We start from the raw sequence: 26,268 nt of genomic DNA, 5'->3' as shown, positions 1-26,268 counted from the left end.
GAGAACAGAGCCAGGCTTGGTGTCATGAAGGCTGGAGCCAGTCAGGGCTACACAAACTAAGACCCCATCTAACAGAAAATAAAAAACAGAGAAGCTACAGGGAAAGGCCCACCAAGAGCAGATAAGCATTAGTCTGTGGCATTAAAAACCAGAGAACAAGTATTTAGTGGGCCTCAGGGAGTGTGCTAAGGATCAGGCTGCTGCCAGAGCCTGTCCCAGCCTCCTAAGACCAGAGACCTGAACCAACACGATGGGCTGCTCCCTGCTTTTTTTGGCAGTTGGGATGGAACACAGTCCCCTTCATGTGCTAGCCAAATGCTCTAAGACTAAGCTACATCCTCAGCCCCCTAGGGACTTTCAGGGAATCCTCTCTCCCTTCTCCATCCTCTTCTCTGACTCTCCCATTTCTTCTCCTTTCTCTTGAATCAGCTTTCAAAGCCAGGAAGAAGTGACTGCTGGGCCATGGGGTGGCTGCAGGCATGGAACCAAGGGAAGGGTTTACCTGCCCGAACAAAGTAGCAGTGCAGGGAGTGCACATGGACGTCTTCACTCACAGACTTGGCTGCAGCCACCAGGGCTTGGCCCACAATCTGACCCCCAAAGAGCCGCTGGGAGGTGGGTACCCAGTAATGTCTTCCTCTGTGGGGAGAGGAAAGTGGAAAAGACTTGAGGAGGAACGCTCTGAATTCCATAAGCCTCGGTGAAGGATCTCTCATGGAGAACCTGAGGAAAGCCAAGGACTCTGCTCTCAAACACTCTAAGGTCACAGCATAAAACTTCAGTTTTATGTCTACCCAAGCCTTCTGTGGACTTTGTTCGGTCAAGCATAACAAACTAGCTTCCTCGATTTATAGCAGGAGTATAGAGAGCAAGTTCATACAACTCAATCATTACCAGTCCTGGGCAGTTTCAAGTCCACAGTTTCTTCCCTTCCCCAAACCAGGGGAAGGTGGAGGCCAGAAGTTGCTTGAGGCCTTGAATGGACACAAGTACCCAAAAGCAGGTCTGGGGCTAGATTGTATGGATGAAGGCTTGCCGCCAGCACTCCTTAACTGACAGGGCATTTCTCCCAAGAACTGGTTTCAATGCTAAAAGGGCCCTGAGACATCCCATCTACCTCTTTAAAAGACAAAAAACAAAACAAAAACAAAAACAAAAAACAAAACAAAAAAAACCTGTCCAAGGGTCTGAGGTTGGGAAATTTAATACAGATGAACAAATGGGCCTGGCCTTCTAGGTGAAAGGGCTTGCCCAGTGCTGGAGACTGAACCCTGAGTCCTACAACCCAGCCCTGAAGATATATCATTTTTTCATTATAATACATTTTGAAAACCACTCCTAGCTCAGGAAGCTATAATTACCTAGATGGAAGAAAGAAAGATCAAAGTTAAGATAGTTTCTGATAAAATTTGAGAGCTGTGGAGGCCAATAGTGTCACTAAACAGGCATGATGGTGCCTTCCTTTGATTCTAGCACTTGGGAGGCAGAGGCTTGCTGATCTCTGTGAGTTCAAAGTCAGCCTAGTCTACAAAGTCAGCCACGACAACCAAGGAGAACTATATAGAGGACCCTGTCTCAAAAAAACTGTCATTAACCAGCCAGGTCCTGCCAGCATTCAGGAGGCAAAGGCAGGTGGATCCCTGTGGGTTCCAAGCCAACCTGGTCTATGTAGTGAATTCCAGGACATCCAGGATCATAGAGTGGCACCCTGTCTCAAAACAAAACAAAACAAAAAAAACTGTTATAAGCCCATGCTGCAATCACCAACTTCCAGTGACGCCGGGAAGAAAACATACTCCAGGATAAGTAATGACTTAGCAGACCCCAGTTAATGGTGCAGGGATGGGATGGAGGAAAAAAGGCAGTGAGTTTATTAGAGTTGTGTATTGGTTCTAAAAACCGATCCGCTGAGTACCCTAAGGCACATCACTGCCCTCGATGGATTGATTCTACCAAGCTAAGCTGCCTTGTAGTAGGGTAACCCAGTGACCCTGCCTCCTGGTGAACAGCAAGGGCGGGTGTCAGGGACATGCCTTCTCCTAACTGCCGCAGAGCTTGAAGCTTGAAGAGAACTCTTAACCCCAGAAGTGGGGGTCGCCGGGAAGTGGCGGTGATCGCAACTCTCTATACTGAAACAGGGGTGCGGGCCTGGTTCAGGGTGCAGCCGGCTACCTGAAGAGATCCTCATCCAGCGGCTCGAGGTTGAGCACGCTGGTGACCAGCACACTACGGAGGTCTCCGGAAAGGTCGTCGCGGTCGGCGTCGCCCTCCGCATCCCCTGGGGCTTCTGGCGTTGACATCCTGACCTCTCACTGTGGGCGCGGAAGACACTACGCTTCTCCAGGGACGCGGAAACTTATATAGGCGCACAGCGCTTCCGGCAGGTCGCCCCAGCGGCCGGAAATCCCGAAGGCTTCTCAGAGTAAGGTGCAGATTGTGATTGGCCGATGTGCCTGTCAATGAAGAGTGGGCGTGGCTATCCCTGCCTTACGATTGGAGAAAATTTGTGCCACTTTGGGAATTCTGCCTGTGATTGGGTAAATCAGCGAAGGGGCGGAGCCTTGGGGCTGAATAATAAGGGATGAGTGTCATTTCCCTTCTGACACAGAGCAAAGTCGCCCCCAGGTTGCTGTTGCCGGTGTCTTCTCCGGCTCCTCCCGAGCTCCCTACAGGCCACCCAGTCGGGCCCCCCACCTGGGCCCATGCCAGCCGGTGCCCAGTGACCTCTGACCCCTGGCGTGATTCTGGGCTTTGGTGAGAGCCAGTCCCCGGCCATGGAGCTAGGCAGCTGCTTTAAGACCTACGAGGACTTCAAGGAGTGTTTCAGCGCCTACAAAAAGGAGACCAGGTGCTCCTTCATTGTCAGGGACTGCATCTCCGTCCGCTTCCACAACCTCAACCACGGCACCTCCTTCCGCGAGGATATCCTGTAAGGGCGGGGCAGGAGGGTGGGAAGGAGGGCTTCCTGGAGGAGGAGGGCGTGCATGGGGCCATGCTGCCTAGGGCCACTTGGCAGGACATCTGCAGCATGCCTGCTAATAGCGAGGGAAACCTCACCGGCGTGGCCCTGTGCCGCCAGGTGCGCTCGCTCCCCACTCCTTCATTCACAGGTTTTCTGGAATTCACAGTAACTGCATTTTTTGTTTGTTGGTTGGTTTGGATTTTTTTTTTTTTGGTTGTTGTTTGTTTTATTTGTTTATTGAGAACATCTATCTCAAGCTCAAAGCTTGTTGAGGAATGGATCCAAACGCCTCAGTAATTTCCTCCATTAGTCCCCTCATTACAAAGCAGTAATATGCTCATCCGTTGGTTGGTTGGCTCTTCCGTTGATTCATTTTGCAAATGACTCTTGAGCTCCTGATACAACCGTTTTCAAACACGTTCTGATCAGGGCCAGCTCTCCCTTTTACACCTGCTTTGCTCTGCGGGGGTGTGTGCCAGAATTATGGGTAGTTGTTCTTAAACCCATTTGGCTTTATGAGCTAAAGGCTGTTGAAAGCCCAAATGTTTTTAGGGCTCAAGTGAAACACCCACTATAAATGAAGCTTTTAGTTTTACTTTGAGAAAAAGAATGATAAGGTGCATGTATATAATCCCAGTGCTTGAGAGGCTGAGGCAGGAGGATCATGAATTTGAGGCAAATAAATCAGGTCTTTAAAAATACAGGACAAAATGAGAAGCAGGCCCCAACTAATCAACTTAGCTAATGACTCCTTTGTGACAATGAAGGCCAGAATTCTGCCGCGAAATTCAATCAATTTGTAAGTCAATTCAAGTGTTAATTACAACATAGGGGCCTACTCTGAGTCAAAGAACACCAGAATCGGAGATCAGGATTGAGCTATTTGGACAGTGATTCCCAGGCTCTCCTGGAGGCCAGGCCGTTCCTGGCTACAGTACAGATAGGTGAGTTAAAGATGAGATGGACTTGGACTAGGCAACTAGTAAGGATCAGAATACTAAAATAAGCAAACTGGTTATTTTGGTTAAGAGGACTTACTGCTCTTGCAGAGGACTCAGGTTTGGTCCCCAGCGCCCATAGAGCAGGTTACCAGCACCTCTAACTCCAATTCTAGAGGCTCCAGGTACCCTCTTCTGGCCTTCAAGGGCTCCTGAGTGCACATGATGCACATACACACTCAGGCACACACACACACACACACACACACACACACACACACACACACACACATTAAATAAATGCATGTGGTATGGTGGTGAATACCTTTAGGTCCCAGCACTTGGGAGGCAGAGGCAGGCCTCTGCCTGTGAGTTCAAGGCCAGTCTTCTAGTCTAAGTAGTGAGTTCAGGGCAGCCAAGGACTACATAGTAAGAAACTATCTCAAAATAAATAAAAAGAAAATAAAAGTCCACCAAACAAATATACTTTTTTTTTGTTTTGGTTTGGTTTTGGACACAAGCCCTTTCTGTATAGCCTGGGTAACCTCAAACTCATGGCAATCCTCCTATCTCAGATTCCCAAGTACTGGGATTACAGACATGAACCACCCTGTCTGACTGGGACTTTTTGCCTTGTCATTATTTCCTACCCAATTCAATAAAACTATTTACATAGGATTTACATCATGTTAGATATTATAATCTAGAGATGATATAAAGTATATAGGAGACTATATGCAAACACTGTACTATGTTGTATGAGATACTTGAACAGCTGCATATTGTGGGATCTGGAAACCATGACTCCATGTGGTAATTGCCTTCAAAAAGATATTCAAGGGGCTGGAGAGATGGCTCATGAGTTAAGAGCACTGATTGCTCTTCCAGAGGACCTGGGTTTAATTCCCAGTACCGCATGGCAGCTCACAACTGTCTGTAACTCCAGTTCCAGGGCACCTGACACCCTCACACAGACATGCATGCAGGCAAACACCAATATACATAAAATAAAAATAAATAAATAAAAAGGTAGGTGTGGTAGTTCTTGCCTGTAATCTCAGCACTCGAGGATGAGGCGGGAGGATTGTATGAAACAGCCTATAAAACATAGTGAGCTCCAAACCAGGCTGGACGACAAGGTGAAAACCAAAAAGAGTTATGCAAAGAAAAATCAAGCATGGTGGCGCACACCTTTAATCCCAACACTGGAGAGGCAGAAGCAGTTTGAGGACAGCCTGGTCTACAAAGTGAGTTCCAGGACAGCCAGAGCTGCATAGAGAGACCCTGTCTCCCCTCTCTTCCCAGAGAGACAAAGTGAGTTACAAGAAAGAATTGACAAATGCTGGAAAACCAGGCAAGGTTTCTCACTGAAATGAGTGTTTTTGCCTGGGCCTGTGAATTAATAGAGGCCAAGAATAGGAGATCCATGGTAATAAGGAGGAGTTTGATGAGAAGTGCCAATGGGAGTGAACAGATTGTAAAAAAGAAGGACATTGGAGAAACTGTGGGCTGCCAGCTTGGCAGAAGGCGAGGCCAGTTGCATTCTGTCAGTGCGTTCCATGACTGAGATATCTGGACTCCATGCTATCTGGTGGTACCCTGCTAAGTTCCCCTGCAGGCAGGTCATTCAGCATGGCAGATGCTGTACTGTCCAGCATAGTAGGCCTTAATAATTGTTGTGTAAGTGATTTATCAAGTGTCAAACATGATTTAGGGAATTGGGTGCTACAGGAATTTAGTTTTCTGTTTGCTGCTCCAAAAAATTTTACGAGTTTAGGGTGTTGCGGGATATTTGATCACACTGTGAACCCCCGAGAGAGATTGTATTATTTACTGGGAAAACTGGTTTCTAGTTGTGGTGTGGCTCAGCCCTAGCATACACTTTTAATCCAAGAGCTTTCTGCTTGAATATTGTCAACAGGATTAAGTACAATCAACCATAGGTCAAGAGGCGGAGCACACAACCAATTGACAGGAAGAAAGCATAAGGAGTAAGAGGAAGTCAGGAGGGTGGAGAGAGACTCGCAGGAAGTAGAAGCGGGGGACATCCAGTTGGAGGTGTTTTGTTTCAGATGATGCAGGAGAACATTCTCTGGGATGATGCTGGAAGAGGAAGCAGCTGCGTGCTTTCTCTGCCTCTCTGAGCTAGCAGGTTTTCACCCCAGCATCTGGCTCCCAAGTCTTTATTGATAAGATAGAATGATAGAGCCTTAGTTAAAAACATTAGGGATTTATTTTAATCTTAAATTTTTGGTTTGTTTTTTATTTTTTATTTTTTATTTATTTATTTATTTTTTTTGGTTTTGTTGTTGTTGTTGTTTTTGAGACAGGGTTTCTCTGTGTAGCTTTGTGCCTTTCCTGGATCTGGTTTTGGTTTTTTGAAATTGGGTTTCTCTATGTAATAGCCCTGGCTGTCCTGGAACTTACTCTGTAGACCAGACTGGCCTTGAACTCACAGAGATCCACCTGCCTCTGCCTCAGCTCTTAATCTTAAAATTTTAAAGACTTGCCGGGCACACACCTGTAATCCCAGCACTTGGGAGGCAGAGGCAGGTGGATCTCTGTGAGTTCGAGGCCAGCCTGATCTACAGAGCTAGTCCAGGAAAGGTGCAAAGCTACAGAGAAACCCAGTCTCGAAAAAAAAAATTTTTTTTTTAAAGACTCATTTTTATTTATATTTGTGTGTATGCGTAGAGACATTGGATGCTCTGGAGTTGTAGTTACAGTCAGCTGAGAATTACCCACTGTGTATACTGGGGACTGATGTCAGGTCCTCTGGAAGAGCAGCAAGTATTCTTAATTGCTGAGCCATTTCTCCAACCCCAAGTTTTGTGGTTTAAAACCTAAATAGGGCTTAGGGAAGTGGTTCAGTCAGTAAAATGTCTGCCACACAAATATAGGGAACTGAGTTCAGATGCCTAGTTCTGTGTAGAGGCTGGGCACTGCTGTGTGCTTCTATAAGCCCAGGGCTCTCTGGCTAGCTAACCTAGCTAAAATCTGTGAGCTGAATCAGTGGGAGACCCTATCTCAGAAAATAAGGTAGAAGCCAAGAGGTGGTGGTACACACCTTTAATCCCAGCACTCGGGAGGCAGAGGCAGGCCGATCACTGTGAGTTCGAGGCCAGCCTGGTTTACAGAGCAAGATCCAGGACAGCCAGGATTGTTACACAGAGAAACCCTGTCTTGGGTAAAAAAAAAAAAAAAAAAAAAAAGAAAGAAAAAAAAAATAAGGTAGAAAAGTGAAGCATAGTGGCCCACACCTTTAATCCTAGCACTCGGGAGGCAGAGGCAGGCAGATCTCTATGAGTTTGAGGCAGCCGGTTTACATATTAAGTTGCTGCAGACTAGTCAGTGTATGTCAAGGAGCAATAGAGGAAGATACCCAGTGTTTGAACTCTGGCCTCCAAACACATGCACATTCATGTGCATGCACATGTGTACGCACCCTCCTGTCCCTACCTCCCAGTCTGCTCTGCTCTTTGAAGACCTGATTGCCTGAATTGGACGTGCTTGAGAAAATGTCAAGGGGAGGGCAGCTGTGAGGGCTGCAGTGATGATGACCCGGAAGAGGAATATAGCATGTGAAAGCATTCTCCCCCTAAAGTGGGTGTGAGTGAGGGGGCGTCTGAAACTTGTGCATTCAAAGCAGGTGTTAGGAAGGTGGGGCCAGGGAGAAGGGTCGGAGTTGCACACAGTTCAGAACGTGTGAGTGTTAAGCTGGACCTCACCTGCACCACCTTGTGATGTTTTAACGACTGCCTGGAGAGATTGTCTAATGTCACTTCTCATCCCATCAACACACTTGTATTTACCCCTGGCCAGGCATCAGTGCAGGACACAAAGATGAGTGCACTGTGGGCTGTGCCCCTGAGGACGCTGTTAGACTAAGAATTCAGGAGCACCACTGACCTTCACCCTCAGCAGAGACAAATGGACTGCTGGTTAAGTTTTTGTTTGGTTTTTGAGGCAGGCTCTCACCCTTATGCCATTCTGGCCTTGAACAGTGCAGTGATTCTTTACCTGCTTCCAAGGACTGAGATTACAAGTGTGAGTCCACCTTATCTGGCTAGAATAGTTTGTCTGTCTGTCTGCTTGTTTGTTTGGAAGCAGATCCTTCTGTCTCTTCCCACATCATGCCCGGCTCCACTAGATGTTGAATGTTCTTCATTTTTGAGAATTTTCTGTGTAGAGAGACCTTGAACTTACTATGTAGATCAGGCTGGCCTTGAATTTATAGAGATCCACCTGCCTCTGCCTCCTGAGTGCTGGGATTAAAGGCATGTGCCACCACACCAGGCACTATTGAATGTTTTGGATCATGTATGGCAAACCAGCTCTATGTAGAACTCACTGTTTGTGTTGGAGGAATTGGAGGGTGGGTAGTAGAAAATGTTTTTGGGAAATAATTTAACAGGTGTTTTCACAGCCAAGTATATACACTTAATGGGGAGATGATTTTAATAATAAATAATTTATACAAGTATATTCACATGAACTTCCTTACTAAATGGAGTAAAAGCAGCAAGCTGATTTAAAGAAAATATTTGGGGGCTGGAAAATGGCTTGGTGACTAAGAGCACTTGCTGTTCTTCAAGAGGACCTGGATTCAATTTCCACACCCACATGGTGGCTAGCAACTGTCTGTAACTCCAGTTCCAGGGCATCTGATACCCTTTTCTGCATAGGCACCAAGCATGCCTATGGTGCACAGATATACATGCAAACAAAACACTCATACACATAAAATAAATAAATTTTTAAATATAATTTTTAAAATAATAAATATTTTTAAATTTCTATTTGAAGCCAGGTGTTGGTGGTGCACGCCTTTAATCCCAGCACTCCAGAGGCAGAGGCAGGCGGATCTCTGTGAGTTCGAGGCCAGCCTGGTCTACAGAGCGAGATCCAGGACAGGCATCAAAACTACATGGAGAAACCCTGCCTCGAAAAACCAAAAAAATAAAATTTCTATTTGAAAATAGTAGTGTAGATGTTATATGGATAGCAATGGCAGGTGTACACCCAGGAAGTTAGCAATTCAAAATCAGGAAAAGCTGACATATGGGCTAAAGGTTGGGAACTCTGGAATCAGCTAGCCTTTGCCCTTGACCTCCATGGCAAAGTTTTAGCCTTTATAAAATGAGGAGGTGAGGCTGGAGAGGTGAGGCTGGAGGTGAGGCTGGAGGTGAGGCCGGAGAGGTGAGGCTGGAGGTGAGGCTGGAGGTGAGGCTGGAGGTGAGGCTGGAGAGGTGAGGCCGGAGGTGAGGCCGGAGGTGAGGCCGGAGAGGTGCTTCAACAGCTCAGAGCAGTCGCTGCTCTTGGAAGAGTACTCAAATTTGGTTTTCAGCACCCTTGTCAGAAAGCTCACAACTGCTTGTATCTCCAACTCTGGGGGCATCTGATGCCCTCTGAGGGACGCTGGGGCACTGCACTTAGATGCATGTACATATACAGAGACATACACATAACTAAAACTAAAAATAAATATTTTAAAAAAATATTTGAGGCCAGGCAATGGTGGTACATGCCTTTAATCCCAGCACTTGGGAGGCAGAAGCATGCAGGTCTCTGAGTTCAAGGGTAGCCTCGTCTACAGAGCAAGTTTTGGGACAGCCAAGGTTACACAGAAACCCTCTCAAAAAAAAAAAAAATTTTTTTTTATTTTGTTTGAGTGTTTGCCTGGGTGCATTTCTGTGCACCACATGCAGGTGGTGTCCATGAAGACTAAGAGTGTATTAGATTCCCCTGAAACTAGTTACAACTTCGAGCTTCCATGTGGGTGCTGAGAATTGAACCTGAGCCCTCTGCAAGAGCAGCAAGTGCTCTTAACTACTGAGCCATCTCTCTAATCTTAAATGTAAATATTACAAAAAAAAAAAAAAAAAAGAGGTGGGCTAGGGAGTATAGGTGAGAGGTAGAGTGCTTACCTACCCGCACAGCTCTGGGTTTGATCCCCAACTCTGGGAAGAAAAACCAAAAGAGCAGAGAGTTTGCTGAGAAATAAGAAAATACATGTAGCATCTGAGTCAGCAACAGCTCGCTGAAGCTGTGACTGTAGTGGACCACAGAAAGTGGTGGGTAGGGTAGAGTCTAGCCAAGACTGTTGGTCCAGGCCTGTAATCCCAGCACTCGGGAGGCTCGGGTGAGAATACCGCCGTGAGTCTGAGGCCTGCCTCAGCAATATAATGAGTTGAAAGACAGCCTGGGATACACAGTAAGATTCGTCTCAAAAAGTGGGGAGAGCCGGGCAGAGGTGGCGCACGCCTGTAATCCCAGCACTCAGGAGGCAGAGGCAGGTGGATCTCTGAGTTCGAGGCCAGCCTGGGCTACCAAGTGAGTTCCAGGAAAGGCGCAAAGCTGCACAGGGAAACCCTGTCTCGAAAAACCAAAAAAAAAAAAAAAAAAAGTGTGGAGAGAGGGAGACATGGGAAGGCAGGGAGGATGGTTCAGTGGTAGAGCTCATACCTTCCATGTGCAAGGTTCAAGGTTCTGCGTTTCATGCCATCAGGACAGAAAGAAGGAAAACGAGGACTATCGCTTATGAGCTGTGTGGTAGAACACGTGCCTGACACTCATAAGGACTGAGTTAACTACTCAGCACTGCAGAAAACAAAAAGGAGACCTTTATTTATGAGAGGGCAGGGGGCAGCCTGGGAATGTGACTCAGTTGATAGAGTGCTTGCTTAGCATGCACAGAGCTCTGTGTTCAGTCTCTAGTCCCGCCTAAACCAGTGCAGTGTGGACACCTGTACGCCCAGCACTTGGGAGGCTAACACAGGAAATTACTGCAAGTTCTAGGCTAGCCTGGGCTACAGTGTAAGACACAGCCTCAAACACATTAGTAAATGCATATAGAAATAAAATCAGTATGATACATACATACATATGCATGAAAATGGCATCACCCACTATTTTATACATTAACTAGAAACATAAAATATGAAATCAAAACCTGACATGGTGACACATAACTTTAATCCCAGCACCCAAGAGGCCAAGGAAAGAGGATTGTTATAAATTGGAATCCAGCCTAGGCTAGGCTGCATACTGAGATTATATCTCAAAGTGTGTGTGTGTGTGTGTGTGTGTGTGTGTGTGTGTGTGTGTGTGTGTAATTAGAAAATTCTTTTAAATGTTTTTTGTTAATTCTATTTATGTGGAGGTCAGGGAACAACTTTCAGGCTATGTTTCTCTCCTTCCACCATGTGGGTCCCAGGGATCAAACTCAGGTAGTCAGTCTTGGCAGCAGGTGCCTGAAACCATCTCACTCTCCAGCTACAAAATTCTTAAAGGGCTTATTGTGATCAAGAATTTCAGAATGGAGATGTGACGGTGCATACCTTTAACTCGAGCACTAGGAAGATGGGCAGATCTCTGTGAGTTCAAGGCCAGCCTGGTCTACATAGAGACCTCCAGGCCAACCAGGGCTACACAGTAAAACCCCTTTCTCAAAAAACAAACAAATAAATAAAGACTTCTTCAAGCCCCACTTTGTAAGAACTTCTTGCAGGTCATAGAGGCAGTTTGTAGAGGAGAAAACACTTTGAACTTTTCCCTGACTGGTTATCATTTATTAACATTCTTTTTACAGGAAGTAAGGCTGTTTTGTCTTTGTTGGGTTTGGTTTGGTTTTGCTTTTGAGATAGGGTTTGGAGCTGGCCTGGAGCTCCGTGTATAAAATAAGCTGAAATTGAATCTGAGGGCACTCTTCACTCTGCCTGCGAGGGCTAGGAAGGAGTAGAAGCACCTGCCACCATGCTGTGCAGGAGAGCTGGGATTTGTTGCCAGTGAGTTTCAGGACACCTTGGCCTGTAACAAATTCTGCCCTGATGTTTCCAGTGAGTAGCCTCCATCCTTTGGGGAGTTCATTGGCCTACATAAAGATGCTGCTTGTTCTGAAAGGCCAAAGCAGTTCAGGGCATGTGTGTACCAGGAAGCAAGTCAAAGACCAAATACAGATTTCATAGTTATCACAAATATATCAACATTTTGGTTTTTGTCTTTTTCTTCCTTCCTTCCTTTCTGTTTGTTTGTTCTGATTTTTTGAGACAGGGTTTCTCTGTGTATCCTTGGCTGTCCTGGAACTTGCTCTGTAGACCAGGCTGGCCCCAAACTCAGAGATCCGCCTGCCTCTGCCTTCCAAGTGCTGGGATTAAAGGTAGGCACCACCAGCGCCTGTCTTTTATTTTTCCTTAACACCCTATCAAGTGAGAGAGTTGAGAAAGTCTGTGATTATTTTTTTAATCAACTTTACAGGATGAGCCCTCCCAGCCTCTCTTTTTGAGTGTTCATATTCCTCAGAGTCCTTGATATACTCTGATGGCTCTCTCCATTGGCGCTCAGTTCAGTAACTACCATTTTCACACACTTTGTCCAACATTACATATTCCAAGTTCTCTGCTAGGAGCTTCACAGACATTATCTCACTTAACCCTTAACATACACCTTTGAACTAGACCACTGTTATCAGAGTGACAAGGCTATGTCACAGCAAAAGTCACAACGCAAAAATCTGGGCAGTAAGCCTGGCATGGTGAGGCCCACCTTTGACCCCAGCACTCGGCAGGCAGAGACAGCAGAGCTCTGTGCGCTCCAGGCCAGCCAGAGCTACCAAGTGAGACCCCGTCTCAAAAACAAAATACGAAACAAAGATCCGCCAGTAAATTAGTCATCTATAAAATTCGTCTCTAGTTAATACTGCTCGGTCCTGCAGTATCGGTGACATCACTGACTTCCTAGCTGATGAATAAATGTTAAACATCGAATTAACACAATGCAAATAAACCATGCAAACTGAAATTGCATGCACAGCTCTCAGAAGCTGAAGGACTGGTGAAATCTCTAAAAGCAATGATGGTAAGCCACCAGCCTCCTGAAGTGACCAAGCGGGGACTGAAGCCTGCAGGAAAGCAGGGCGCTAGGACCTTGAAGAGCAGAGGTTTGCATAGCAGGAATTCGACCCTAGGAAGCTTGATAAAGGCCAGAAATATTTTTGTAAAGCAAAACGTTAATTGAGAAACATCATAGACTTTGGGGAAGTTGCACCAGGAACAAGAAAATGAAGTTGGTTTGGGTTTTTGTGTTTGTTAGGGTCCTGAAGAAATCTCGCAAAGGACCGCCATCCATGTAGGCAATCATTATTATCCCGAGAGAGTGAAAGTCCCAGCATGCTGGGACTGCTCATCGGTAGGCCTTTTTTTTTTTTTTTTTCCAATTTTTTTTATTTATTGATTTTCTATTATCAGCTTGATACAGTACAAATTCTTATCCTAATAGTGAAATGTTTCACTGAGGCTTGCCCAGTGATTGAGCAAAACCCAAACTTATTATAAGCCACAGTCATCCTAGGGTCCCCCTGCTAGGTAGCCTCCCTGGTTCTGTGGGTTGCAGTCTGATTGTTCTTGCTTGCAGGCTCTTTTATACACAGCTAAAGGAATTCTAAAGGCAGTGAGGTCTTTCTGTCTAGGATTGGCTTATGCAAGTGGCAATCGTCTTAGTACGGTCCTGATAGGTTAGGGCTAGCAGGGGATGGCTAAGGCTATAGTTTTTCCAGTTTGGGGCAAGTCTGGACAAGTTCCAGGCTTTGTCCTCTTTTGGTTATTGCCTTGAGATACTGTGGGTGCTGGCTCAGGCCTAGTACATGCAGTTGCCCTTGTCCTTGCTGTCGGAGGTGTTAGTGATTGATTGCCCTTTGATCGTGACTTCCTCAGAAACTGTCCAGTTTCAAGAGGCAGGATCTGAGGCCTAGTTCCTTTTTTTTTTTTTTTTTTTTTTTTTCCCACAGTGAGCTGGGACCAGGTGGGGTTTGCTACATCTGCAACCTGGAACCTCAGCATGTTTATTAGGTACAGCACAGTGGGAGTGGAGCTCATCTCAGGAGGCTAAATCTCCTCTGGGAGGAGGAAGCCCAAGTCCCTAGTCTATTCATACCCTGATCAATAGAGGAAAACCTTGCCATTCCTCTTGAACCTGGTTCTTATGGGTAATGAGACCTAGTTCTTAACTGAGTTATCTGGTGCCGGTCATACTATTTGCCTGGCCTTCTCAGTTTGAGGGTTTGTTGTTGTTGTTGTTTTTAAATGTGTGTGAGCATGTGTTATTGTATGGGTTCCCCACACCTGTGCATGTGCAGTAGCCAAAAGTCTGCCTTGAATCCCTCTGAACTAGAGTCTGCAGCACATAGGTGCTGGGATCTGAACTCCAGCCCTCATAACTAAGCAACAATCATTCTTCACCCATACTTAGGTTTCTGTTGCCATGATAAGACACCGTGACCAAAAACAAATTGCAAGGGGGGTTGGTGAGGGGAGCTAGCTATTTCACTTACAGTTCCACATCACAGTCTATCATCGAAGAAAGTCAGGACAGGAACTCAAGGCAGGACTTGGATGCAAGAGCTGATACAGAGGCTATGGAGGGATGCTGCTTATTGGCTTGCTCGTCCTGGTTTACTTAGCCTACTTTCTTATACCATACAGGATCACCTGCCCAGGGGTGGTACTGTTCACAGTAGATGGAGGCCTTTCTACATCAATCATTAATCAAGAAAATGTACACCAGGCTTGTCTACAGGCTAATCTTGTAGAGGTATATTCTCACTTAAGATCCTCTCTTCCTTGCCCAGTATGGTGTCTCACTCCTTTAATCCTAGTACTCAGGAGGCAGAGGCAAGTGGAGCTCTGTGAGTTTGAGGCCAGCCTGGTCTCTATATCAAGTTCCAGAATCATCAGGGCTACACAGAGAGACTCTGTCTCAAAAATAAAATAAACAAAAAAATTCCCTCTTCCCAGATGTAGACAAGTTGACAAAAACCCACTAGTACACTGCCTTGCCTGCTCTTGTTCTTTTGAGGTAGTTCTCATTTCATAACCCTGGCTAGCAGTGTTGGCCTTGAATTTCCAAGGATCTTCCTGCCTCTGCCTTCTGAGTGTTGAGATTACAAATTTGTGCAATTACCCAACTCGTCTGTCTGAGAGAGGCAGGATCTTGCCCACAGGCCTCCAACTCCAGTTCTCCTGCTTCACGTTACAGAGTGTTTAAGTTACAGGCATGTATCACTGTGCCTTGTAATCTTAATTTGTGTGTGTATACTTGTTTATATGTTTGTGTACTTGTGTGTGTATGTACTTGCTTAAGTGTGGGCTTTTTGTTTTGTTTGGTTTGTTTTTTTGTTTGTTTGGTTGGTTTTTGTTTTGTTTTTTTGTTTTGTTTTGTTTTTCCAGACAGGGTTTCTCTGTAGCTTTGGAGGCTGTCCTGGAACTCGCTTTGGAGACCAGGCTGGCCTCAAACTCACAGAGATCTACCTGCCTCTGCCTCCCAAGTGCTGGGATTACAGGCGTGCTCCACCACCGCCCGGCTTGGTTTTTGGTTTTTTGAGATAGGGTTTGTCTATAGTTTTGGTGCCTGTTCTGGATCTTGCTCTGTAGACCAGACTGGCCTCGAACTCACAGAGATCCACCTGCCTCTGCCTCCCTAGTGCTGGGATTAAAGGTGTGTGCCACCACCGCCCAGCTATAGCCTCAGTTTTAAGGTAAATTTCCATTCTGATCTTTTTTTTTTATTAATTTCTATGAAATGTCTGCAGTAGATTTTGGTTTTTGTTGTTTTGTTTTGTTTTGTTTTGTTTTGTGGGGGCGGGTGGATTGTTTCTTTGTTTTATGTACTACATATTCCAAACTGGCCCTGACAATCCTGCTTCAGTCTCCTAAGTGCTGGAAATAGTCACGTGCTACTCTACCCAGCTGAGTGGATCCTTTTGTCCTCGGTTAACTAACAAGTCTGACTGAAAATGGTTTCTGAGTCCATGGCTCAGAGTGAGCCTCCAAGTGTGGTCTTGTCACTGGCCACGCTTCTTGGGTCTTTCCATTCTCTGTGCTGGAGCTTGTATTCAGGACAGCTCCCCACGTGACACAAATGCAGACGTGGTGTCCAGACACTTCCTTGATTTCCTGCAGATGTCCATGCCCAGTTCTCACAAGATTACCTTAATTGGCTTAGGGAGCACCAGCTACTCCAAGCATGGAGTTGTGCTGGGTAAGACTGGCCCTGTGTCTGTCTGTCAGGAGGGCAGCAGGATGGAGAGTGGATAAGCAACAGTTTGGAGTTAGTTATATCTGTGGTTGTCTGTCAGTGTCAGGGGCTGGGTTCCGGGATGCCCCCCATTACAATCCCTGGTGCTCAAGCCTCTTCTATGACACGGCATCGTACCACATATGCCCTACTCCCTTCCTACTTTCATTTCTAGATTACTCACCCTACTGAATACTGTGCAAACAGTCATTACAATGTATTGTTTGGTGATTAATGACAAGGGGAGTGTTTGTGTATATTCAGTACAAGCACAAATCATCTTTGTTTCTTGTTTTGGGCTGTACTGGGGACTGAACCAAGGGTTTCATACAACCCGGGTAAGGCTAGCGTCAAACATGTCAGGCTTTCTACCTCACTTTCCCAAGTGCTGGGATTACAGACATGAGCTTCCACACCCGGCTTAACTGAATTTTAGGTATTGGTGTACTTGCTAGTATGGTGGGGAGGGTGGGGCATGCGTGTGAATAGATCAAAGGACAACTTTGTGAGGTCTGTTCTCTCCAGCTTCTGGTGGGATCAAACTCAGGTCTCTAGACACCTTTACTTGTTCAGCCATCTTGTCCTGTTTAGAGATCTGTCTATAAGAAGATTGTTGAACCTAACCAATGTGGTAAGGGTCAAATGAGGAAGATTGAAAAAGGGACCTCAGAGACAGAAATATTTTTTAAAGAAAATGAATTAAGTAGTTAGACTATAGACACGCAAACTTGGCTTAACCCTCATGTGGTAGTGTTAGCTGGAAGAGTAGATCCTAGATTCTTATCCTTCAGCCTGTCTCCCTCTGCAAAATGGAGATGATGCTAGAATTCTTTTTCTTTTTTCTTTTTTTTAAGATTTATTTATTATGAATACATTGTTCTGCCTGTATGTCTGCTTGCATGCCAGAAGAGGGCACCAGATCTCAATTTTAGATTTTTGTGAGCCACCATGTAGTTGCTGGGAATTGAACTCAGGACCTCTGGAAGAGCAGCCTCTTAACCTCTGAGCCAGCTCTCCAGCCTTACACTAGAATTAGGGCCTCAGTGCTGCCTGGCACCAATCTCCAGTACATGGGGTGGTGGTAGGAAAACGTTGCAAAGACTTGTTCACAGAGTAGGTACAGGCTGGAGTCAAGTTGGTAGCAGAATACTTACCTGGCTGTGCACGGCCCTGGGTTTGAACCCTAGCATAACGGAGAAGGAAAGGAGGGAGGAAGATGCTGGGCAGGGTGGTACCTGAAATCCCAGCACTTGGTAAGCTAAGGCAGGAAGATGGCCATGAAGTGAGACCCTGTTCCCCACCACACCACTCCTCCCAAAAATGGAGGCAAGGAAAGGAGGGAGACTGGGTAAGAAGGAAGAACTAGAAGAATGCCCAGGACTCCGCCCAGGCTGGCTGCAGATGCTAATAGAGCCAAGGATAGTAAAAAGAGCTTCGTGGTTGTCAGTGGCTCCCCGGAACCATCGCTGAATACATGGCAAGTCAATCTGATGACCAGAGCTAGCAGAAGGGTAGAGCCAGTTTTCTAGGAAAGATGGTGGCCGCATGTATCCCAAATTCCTCTTTGGGATGAAGGGTAGGAGGCTCATTCAAAGGAAGGCACAAACATAAGCAGCATGGGGCTGGCTCAGAGGTTAAGAGCACTGGCTGCTCTTCCAGAGGTCCTGAGTTCAATTCCCAACAACCACATGGTAGCTCCCAACCATCTGTAATGAGATCTGATGCCCTCTTCTGGCTTGCAGGCAAACATGCAGACAGAACACTGTATACATGATAAATAAAATAAATCTTAAAAAACATAAGCAACTTCCAGAAGGCAGTTCATAGTGAACATAGGAAGCTGTGGGCAGTTTGTCATTCTAAGACACAAAAAGGTGGAGAACGGCGGAAAACTACGGTTTCAGTGGTGCTCACTTGCTGGCCTTGCCATTCTACTGGATGCTCCAAGCCCTTCCCGACCAAAACTAGAAATGGCACCACCCCTGCACTGTGCTCACAACAGATGCAGACATTCTCAGCCCCAGGCCCCTCCACCCTGTTACCATAAGACTGACATGTCCTGTTTTCCTAAACTTGCCCCACAGGGTGGGCAAACTGGACCAGCTGGATAGCAGTGTTTGGAAAAGTATGGGTGGAGCTCCCAGGCTGTGCTGTGTCACACTAGAGGCTTAGATTTCCCCCCTCTCCCTTGGTTTTTCAGCTGGGCCTCTCCCAGAGGCTAGGGGTGTGACCCATCCCACCCACTGGTGGTCCGTGATTCATTCACCTATGATATCACTAATAAGCATCTGCTGAAGGAGCAGCATTGTGTTTGGAACTAGGAATACACTGGGAAATGATTTAGTCCTGGCACTTGGAGACATCCCCACTAAATGTTCCCCTGCATGGGAACTGTAAAAGCAGCTAACTTTAGCTCTAACATAAACAAAGGGCCAAGGCAAGCTCTGGGCTAACTGTTTTATCTGTGGTTCCTTTAGTCTCATGACCTATGAGGTTGTCTCATTTTATAATGGACATACTGTATCCACAGAGGTGAAGCGACTGGCCAGGGTCAAACAGCTTCCCAGTGACAGCCAGGATGCAAAGGACTCAACTCGGCCTCCAGTCAGTCCCCTCTCACCTCTAGTTGTATTGATACCTACAGGTCTAGAAGACCTTTTAGTTGAATGTGATAAATTCAGATTCGGGACTAATTACTGTAGCTTGGGGTCATCCATAAAGGCTGAGAAGAGAAGATTTGATTGGGCCTTGAACTCAAGAGTTGAATAGAAACAAGAAAGAAAAAGCAAATAATTGATAACCATCCCCTTGGAATAATCCATTTCCACCTAAAGTGCTAAAGCTCCAGGGGTGGGGACTTTCTTAGATGGTTCAGACTCTCCGTCATAGACCAAAACATAAGCAACTCAGGGTGTGAACATTTCTCTTTACAGGAACAACCAGACATTTTCTCTTCTACAGATAAGCCCCGGCACATGCTCTTCCCAGGCACTCTGAAGAGCTCAGTGGAAAGGACCAGTCCTCAGAAAGCTTCTGTCGAGGAGTCAGGCAGTTGTGTCCCAGATGAATGAGGAGGGCTTTGGGGGTTTTTTGGGTTTGTTTTTAAGACAAGGCCTTGCCACATAGCCCCATCTGCTCTGGAGCTTTCAGCCTTCCTGCCACAGCCTCCCAGGTGCTAGGACCATAGGTCTGAGGTTGTTTCAAGGAGGAGGAACTAGCCAGGCACTCTATTGCTGCGTCAGCTCCTTACATCCCACCTCAGACTGGGTTGTTGGCAGCCACAAATGGCCGCAGGCAGAGTGAAAAAATGGGGCGTTTAGGCCCAGTATAGTAACCCCAGCTTGTGGGAAGCTTCACCAGGAAGGTTGCAGCAAGTTCAAGGCCAGCCTGGACTATATATCATGAGTTCCATGCCCGTCCCCAAACTAAAAACCACAGACAAATAAGTTGGCCTTGGAACTGTATGGAGGACTGGGGGTGTTAGAATGAGATGGTCTTGAGGAGGGGGTGAAAACAGTGGGGCCAGGGGGTTACTGTAAATTTTCTTCCTTACATTCCACACTACCCTGTGGCCTCTAGGAAACATTGGTCATTATAAATGGCTACCAGGTCTTATCTTGTAAGAGAGGGGCAGCCAACACCTTTCTCATTGTCACCTCTACCTTCCCTAGATATGTGCAGGTGAAATTTGTCTGTATTCGGACGCAGTCAAACAGGAAGAGAATGCGGAAGGTGGACAGGTGTCCAGCATACTTGCTCCTGCAGTACAACGAGAACCTAGATAGACTGTTTATCAGCGAGATGAATACCCAGCACATACATGTTGACTCTAACACTGCTGGAGGAGCCCCTGCTAGCAAACTTGAGAAGGCAGTGTGTCTGCATAAACTGCAGCCGTTGCAGCTCAGCATCAAGAGAGACCTTGATGCAGCAGAGACACTCCCAGTAGAACCACCATCTCTCTGCCTAGATAAGACGCACCTGCCCTCAGACCCAAAGCAGGGGGCCATCAGCCCTTCTGATCTGGCCAAGATAGCAAAAGTGATGAAAAACTTCCTTTCAGTAGATGAGGGCTCCATGGCTTCCTTCAGCGTGGGTACCAGTCAAGACCTGGACCGGCTCAGCTTCCAGAGCAGCAAGATGAGTGACCTGTTCACCCGATTCCCTGAGAATCTCTTGCTGCACCGTGTGGAGAATAGCCAGGGCCATATTCTGTATGCTTTCTTGGTGGAAAACAAGGAGCGTGAGAGTCGAGTGGTACATTTCGCTGTGCTCAAGGCTGAGACAGCCCCCTCTGTGGCCAAGATGCTTAATATCTTTACAGAATTCAACTCTGATTGGCCCAAGGTCAAGGTGGTCTTTGTGGACCCTTCATTCCCTTACCGAGCTATTCTTCAGGAGGTCTTCCCCGCTGCCCGCATCCTCCTTTCCATCTATCATACCACCCGACTCCTAGAGAAGAAGTTACATCAAAGCTCTGCAAACGCATCCTTTAAGAGGCTCATGAAGGAAGCCCTGCGGGAGGCCGTGTTTGTCTCTTCCGATGCAAGCCTGAAGAACCTCTGTCAGATGTCCCAAGCCCTGCTGGATGAGGAACTCTTCATGTTCCTCCAGGCCCATTGGTTCTCCTGTGAACTGCTCTGGTACATGCATGTGAGGAAGGGCCTGCATGCATGTAACACCTACATGGACAGCTTGGACATAGTCACCAGCAAGGTGTCGAGCCTCTTTCGGGAGCAGAGGTCCCTCCTGGACTGCATCCTTCACTTTGTGGATTACATAGACTTCTTTAATACCAAAGGTCTGAAGAGCTTGCCCACCAATTCTCCCAAGTTAAAAAGAACTCAGCTCCCCAGCACGCCCCCAAGGCCCAAGAAGCCTTTTAGAGTTTGTGCGGGGAATGTCACCAGGCTCCCTGTGGAAGAGACAAAGCCAGATTCCCAGCAGTCTCAATCACTACAACCCCAGGATCAATCCTGCAAAGGTGGCATGCTGGACATTTTGCACCAAAGTGGCTCTGAACTAGCCTACAAGCTGTGCTCTAATGAGTGGGAGGTGGTGCAGAACTCCACCCACCTGGTGGACGTGGCTGGCTCCTCTGTAGCTGTCAAGCTGCTGGAAGACTCACACCAGGTGAGCAAAGACGGCTGCAGCTGCAGCTGCTCCTTCCAGCAGTGCTACCATCTGCCCTGCCGGCACATTTTGGCCCTGTTGCACACCAGCCAGCAGCCGGTAGGGGAAGCCATGGTGTGCTGCCGATGGCAGAAGAAGTACCAGCACCTCCTGGGACCCAATGGGGAGCTCCAGGACCGCGCCGTAATCCCACGCACAGAGCAGCCGGAAACGCAAGGTCACAACCACAGGATTCAGGACCTGAGCAGGGAGCTGGCAAACCTGCTGATGCAGACTGAGGGGCCGGAGCTGGAGGAGCGCTGTTCCACCCTGCGCAAGATTGTGGACATCTGGGCTGACCCCTATCAGCTACCCGAGGCCAGTCAGCAGCCAGTTGACTTCAAAGATGTGGGGTGCCTCCCTTTTCTCTGGGGAAAGCTGGAGGAAGGGGACAGCCTTCCTCTTGCTGAAGCCATGGTTCAGGATTGAAGTGTTTGTACTAGTGCACTGCGTCTCCAAACCTTGGAAGTTTGAGGGTTCAAAGTGGGCGGGTCACACTGTAGGTCAGTATTTTAATCAAGTGTCTTCCCAGGTAAGGGCTAAGAAGATCTTAAAGTGGAGGGATAGGGACACCTCTGTGACAGTCCTTTGACCTGCCCCTTTTCAGCCTTACCTTTGACATTCTATACACAGCTCATTCATTGTTCAAAGCCAAAGTTATTCCATACTGAAAGGTCATGCCCCTTCCTCCCCAGCCCCAGAGGTCAAATTGCTTCGACCCTACAGAGATGAACCCTTGCCCAGGATAGGATAAAACACAGTGAGCTTTGTTTTCTGAGACGGAGGGAGGAGGGTGGCCCTTGACTGTCGCTGCTCTTCAGAAAATACCTGTGATGTATTTTTATTCACATTAATAAAGTGACTTTGTTTTTGTTTCACTTTTGTGTTTTTTGAGACAGGGTCTCATGTAGCCCAGGCTGGCTTCAGACGTTCTCATTTTAAAGGAAACTTGAGTATTATCTAATGGGGTGTGGTGCCAAATAGAACCTGGTGCTTCAGAGTCAGAGTTAGTAATGTAGCACCACTTTGCCCTCTTCCTACCAGCTAAGCCTGCAGCATTGATGTTAGGGTGCCTTGTTCATTCTGTTCAGGAAAGGGACAAGAGGACCGGGAGGGGAAGAGACCCAAAGCCTAGATTTTTACTTCGAGCCACTTCTGGGACGCTGTTGGCCAATTCAATTTAAATTTTTTTTTTTTTTTTTTGAAAGAGGCCTAGCCTGGAACTTGATATATAGTCCAGGCTGGCTTCTGCTTCCCGCGGGGGATTAAAGGCGTGTACCACCACACCCAGCTTTTTAAGACTTGGTCTTGCTAGGTTTCCTAGGCTAGCTTCAAACTCTTGATCCTACCTCAACCCTTCAATAGCTGCAATTACAGGCCTCAGTTTCTCCACAAGGCTGAGAACGAAGTACGACCTTTGCACCTTCTCCCATCCGTCTCTCTCCTCGGAGCTCGACAGCTCCGTACCCAACAAACAAAAGGTTCCCTTATAAAACAGGGCTTTTTATTTTCCATTTTGACCTTTGAAAGGTGAGGTTTTTCCAACCTCCTTAGACCGAAGGGAGGTTCCGCCCTAGGGCCGCCGGTTCCTGGAGAGAACATCCTTCCACTGGCTCTCATTGGCTACCTCCGGCCGAGCCCCCGTAACCCTGGCAACAGCGCCCGCCCAGGAGCTGCCAAGTCCAGGATTGGTCCGTAGCTCCCAAGTTCGGCGGCGTGCTCTTTAGTCCTTTGGCCTGAGTCATTGAGAAGCTGGCGTGGTGATTGGTAAGCCGGAGCGTCAGTCAGTCGGAGGCGGGCCCAGTGGGAGAAATGGCTGCCGCGTCTGCTGTCTGCCGGTGGGTGAGCGGTCTCAGCAGGAGAGGCGTGGACCCGGTTTGCCGCGCTTAGGGCATACAGCTTCCACCAGTGGGAGGTAGATTTCGGCTCCGCTAGGCTCGAACGCGAACCTCAGCCTTCCGCGTCTCACACCCGGGCTCAGGTGAGGTCAGAGGCCGCCTTCCCTTCCCGGTCCACTTTTTTGGACCCCATAGGATGCTATCAGGATCTGGAGCCAAAGACTCGGCTTCCAGTTGTCTTAATGGTGGACAAATGGCCTACGACTTTGAACCTCTGTCTCTCATCTGTCTTTGAACCTGAGACTCTCATCTGTGAAATGGGGACAGTAAATGGAGCCAAACAGGAAACATTTGCATAAAGCCTTGCAGCCAATCGGCTTATATGTAGAAGCAGGAAAAGCTATACACAACTGTTAGCCCCGGTTTATAGGGAAAGGAATTCAGTTTTCAGAGAGGGCTACTGGCTTGCCTAATATTTCACAGCAAATTTTGAGTGATTGCTTATTTCCTTGTGTATGTCAGGACCAAAAGAGTTTGTAAGAATTACAATAATTTGTGAACATAAAGGCTATACAAACATTCAGAAGGTTATTTTTAAAAAGAATTGTATGTAGTGACACATGCCTGAATCCCAGCTCTTAGGAAGCTTAGGTGAGAGGATTCCTGTGGATTGGGGGGAAGCCAGGTCCACACAGCAGTGCCCCTGTGTAGAAAAATAAAGGCTGTATGTTTTCAGTCCCCTGTACTGCCAATGAGCTATATCCTCCAGCCCCGAGTCTTTATTCCTCAGACAGAATCACATATAATCCAAGATGACCTTGAGTTGACCCAGCTGCCTCCACCTCCCAAGTGCTGGAATTGCAGGTGTGTGTTACCACACCCAACTCCCCAGTCCTTTGGTTTGGTTTTTGGTTTTGGTGGGTGTGGTGTGTGTGTGTGTGTGTGTGTGTGTGTGTGTGTGTGTGTGTGTGTGGTGTTGTTGTTGTTAGGGGTTTTGTGTACTGGTCTTAAACTGGTCCAGGCTAACGTTGGCCTGGTTCTTCTGCCTTAGCCTTTTCCGTAGCATAGATCACAAGTCCACACCACTATGCTGGCTCCATGTCTATTTAAGTCCCTGGGAACTGTATGTTTCCATGGCTGGCTTGTTATTTCCATCTCATATCCAGGGTAATCTCTCCTAGAGAGACCTTGCCACTTTAACTAATGTGTCCTGCCTTCCCCAACATACTCCTCTCTGACTTGTTTCTCATTTTTGTGGGTTTTCTTTTTTTTTTTTTTTTTTTTTGGTTTTTCGAGACAGGGTTTCTTTGTGTAGCTTTGGGCCTTTCCTGGATCTCGCTCTGTAGCCCAGGCTGGCCTCGAGCTTACAGAGATCTGCCTGCCTCTGCCTCCAAGTGCTGGGATTAAAGGCATGCGCCACCACCGCCCAGCCTTTTGTGGTTTTTATAACCATTATCCAATGTATCCTTATGTACTTGTTGTATATCTGCCCCTAGAAAAATACATAGGGGCATGTATTTGATAAAAATTGATAAATATTGAATTATTGTCCAGATAAATAATTGAAGAGCCAGGTCCTTACTGTTTTAAGTGTCTCTTCCTTTCCATAGGCCCATTGGAACAAAAATCTAAAACTACAGTCTAGCTTCAGGCATTGAATTACGTGGCACTTGAGAAACATAATGCTTTCCTGACGGCAATCCTGCAGAGGAAGCATCCTAGCGTGGGCTGTAGATACCTCCCAGACCCTCCATGGCCCTCACAATGCTGAATGGACTTCTTATTGAGGACTCAAGCCCTTCTACAGTTCTGCACCAGGTTGGCAAGAATCCTCAGCTGGATGCCTTCAACTACCAAAGCTGTTTCATGCAAGATCTCTTTGCTCATTTCCCCGAGGTCTTATTTATACACCGGACCTATAACCCAAGAGGCAAGGTGTTATACACCTTCCTGGTAGACGGACCCCGGGTACAGCTTGAGGGTCCTCTTGCCCGAGCAGTGTACTTTGCTATCCCTACCAATGAAGATGCCAAAGGCCTGGCCCAGATGTTCCAGGTGTTCAAAAAGTTTAACCCAGCATGGGAAAGAGTCTGTACCATCCTGGTGGATCCCCACTTCCTCCTGCTGCCCACCCTGACCATGGAGTTCCCGGCAGCTGAAGTCTTGCTCTCGGCCTTCCACATCTGTAAGTTCCTCCAGGGTAAATTCTATCAGCTGTCCCTAGAGCAGCCTGTACAAAGTGTCCTCCTGTCCTCCCTGCAGAGCACAATGTGCTCCGCCACAGCTGGCAACCTGAGGAAGCTGTACACGCTCCTGAGCAACTGCGTCCCCTCCAGCAGGCTACCTGAGCTCCACTCACACTGGTTACTCAACGACCGCATCTGGCTGGCCCACCGCTGGAGAAGCCGGGCCCAGAGCAGCCGGTACTTCCAGAGCCTGGAGGTCACAGCCCACATCCTCAGCCAGTTTTTTGGCACCACTCCATTTGAGAAACAAGGCATGGCATCCGTGTTCCGATACATGCAGCAGAACCCTTCCGACAAAGCAAGCTTCAGCCTGGCTGTGACCCCCGAGGACGCTCACACTCCTCCAGATGCCAGCCTTGAGAACCCCAGCACAGAGCAGTTGGTGGAAGCCCGTATCCAGCACTCCCTCAATGCCATCTGCACGGGGCCAGCAGCCCAGCTATGCCTAGGGGAGCTTGCTGTGGTCCAGAAGTCCATGCACCTCATCGGCTCTGGCTCAGAGAAAGTGAACATACAGATTCTGGAGGATACGCACAATGTCCAGCCCCAGTCCCCGGCCAGCTGTAGTTGCTACTTTAACCAAGCCTTCCACCTGCCCTGCCGGCACATCCTAGCCATGCTCAGTGCCCGCCACCAGGTACTCCAGCCTGACATGCTACAGGCTCAGTGGACCTCAGGCTGTGCCACTAGTCTCGACAGCATCCTGGGAAGCAAGTGGAGTGCCACCCTGGATAAGCACCTGGCCGTGACTCTCCTCACTGAGGAGGTAGGTCAGCTCTTACAGCACTGTAGCAAGGAGGAATTTGAGCGTCGCTACAGCACCCTTAGGGAACTAGCCGACAGCTGGATCGGCCCTTATGAGCAGGTACAGCTCTGACCACACATACATACCCAATACTGGGAATTGAACCCAGAGCAGTACGTACCTTAGGCAGACACCCTACCACTGCCTCTTTTTATTTCTTATTCGGAGACAGCCTCTCACTAGATTTCCTAGGCTGGCCTGAAACTTACTATATAGCTGAGACTGGCCTTGAACTCCT

At 47.4% G+C, this 26,268-nt stretch overlaps 3 protein-coding genes across 6 annotated transcripts in view; 2 read left to right on the top strand and 1 right to left on the bottom strand.

Annotated features, from left to right (window-relative positions):
* Positions 1 to 2,381, bottom strand: part of Acot8 (acyl-CoA thioesterase 8) — a 14,495-nt gene extending 12,114 nt beyond the window's left edge. Inside the window, exons 1-2 of one of the 2 annotated variants that reach the window (XM_036186131.1) lie at positions 2,173 to 2,381; positions 503 to 639 (exon numbers count right to left, since the gene is read on the bottom strand). In XM_036186131.1, the coding sequence (XP_036042024.1) occupies positions 503 to 639; positions 2,173 to 2,300 (265 nt within the window). In that variant the 5' untranslated portion in view covers positions 2,301 to 2,381. The remainder of the gene's footprint in view (positions 1 to 502; positions 640 to 2,172) is intronic. The other variant, XM_036186132.1, reaches the window with a different exon arrangement.
* Zswim3 (zinc finger SWIM-type containing 3) lies at positions 1,721 to 22,019 on the top strand. Its single transcript, XM_036186127.1, has 2 exons — positions 1,721 to 2,929; positions 19,641 to 22,019. The coding sequence occupies exons 1-2, from the start codon at positions 2,775 to 2,777 to the stop codon at positions 21,568 to 21,570; spliced, it is 2,085 nt and encodes a 694-aa protein (XP_036042020.1). The 5' UTR covers positions 1,721 to 2,774; the 3' UTR covers positions 21,571 to 22,019.
* Zswim1 (zinc finger SWIM-type containing 1) lies at positions 2,877 to 26,268 on the top strand. 3 transcript variants are annotated; one of them, XM_036186129.1, is made up of 2 exons: positions 2,877 to 2,929; positions 24,590 to 26,268. In XM_036186129.1, the coding sequence occupies exon 2, from the start codon at positions 24,732 to 24,734 to the stop codon at positions 26,100 to 26,102; it is 1,371 nt and encodes a 456-aa protein (XP_036042022.1). In that variant the 5' UTR covers positions 2,877 to 2,929; positions 24,590 to 24,731; the 3' UTR covers positions 26,103 to 26,268. The 3 variants fall into 3 exon arrangements, with proteins under 3 accessions (XP_036042022.1, XP_036042021.1, XP_036042023.1); XM_036186128.1 differs by lacking the exon at positions 2,877 to 2,929 and adding an exon at positions 22,601 to 23,122; XM_036186130.1 differs by lacking the exon at positions 2,877 to 2,929 and adding an exon at positions 23,143 to 23,843.

The sequence above is a fragment of the Onychomys torridus genome, chromosome 4 (assembly GCF_903995425.1).
Source record: "Onychomys torridus chromosome 4, mOncTor1.1, whole genome shotgun sequence".
NCBI classification, from domain to species: domain Eukaryota; kingdom Metazoa; phylum Chordata; class Mammalia; order Rodentia; family Cricetidae; genus Onychomys; species Onychomys torridus.
This window is presented reverse-complemented; position numbering and strand designations above follow the sequence as displayed.

Bases quoted from the DNA above. Each gene is read 5' to 3' on its own strand.
- Zswim1 (XM_036186129.1), top strand. From the start codon at position 24,732: ATGGCCCTCACAATGCTGAATGGACTTCTTATTGAGGACTCAAGCCCT.
- Zswim3 (XM_036186127.1), top strand. From the start codon at position 2,775: ATGGAGCTAGGCAGCTGCTTTAAGACCTACGAGGACTTCAAGGAGTGT. The intron at 2,930-19,640 runs GTAAGGGCGGGG...TACCTTCCCTAG, and splicing joins TCCTTCCGCGAGGATATCCT to ATATGTGCAGGTGAAATTTG.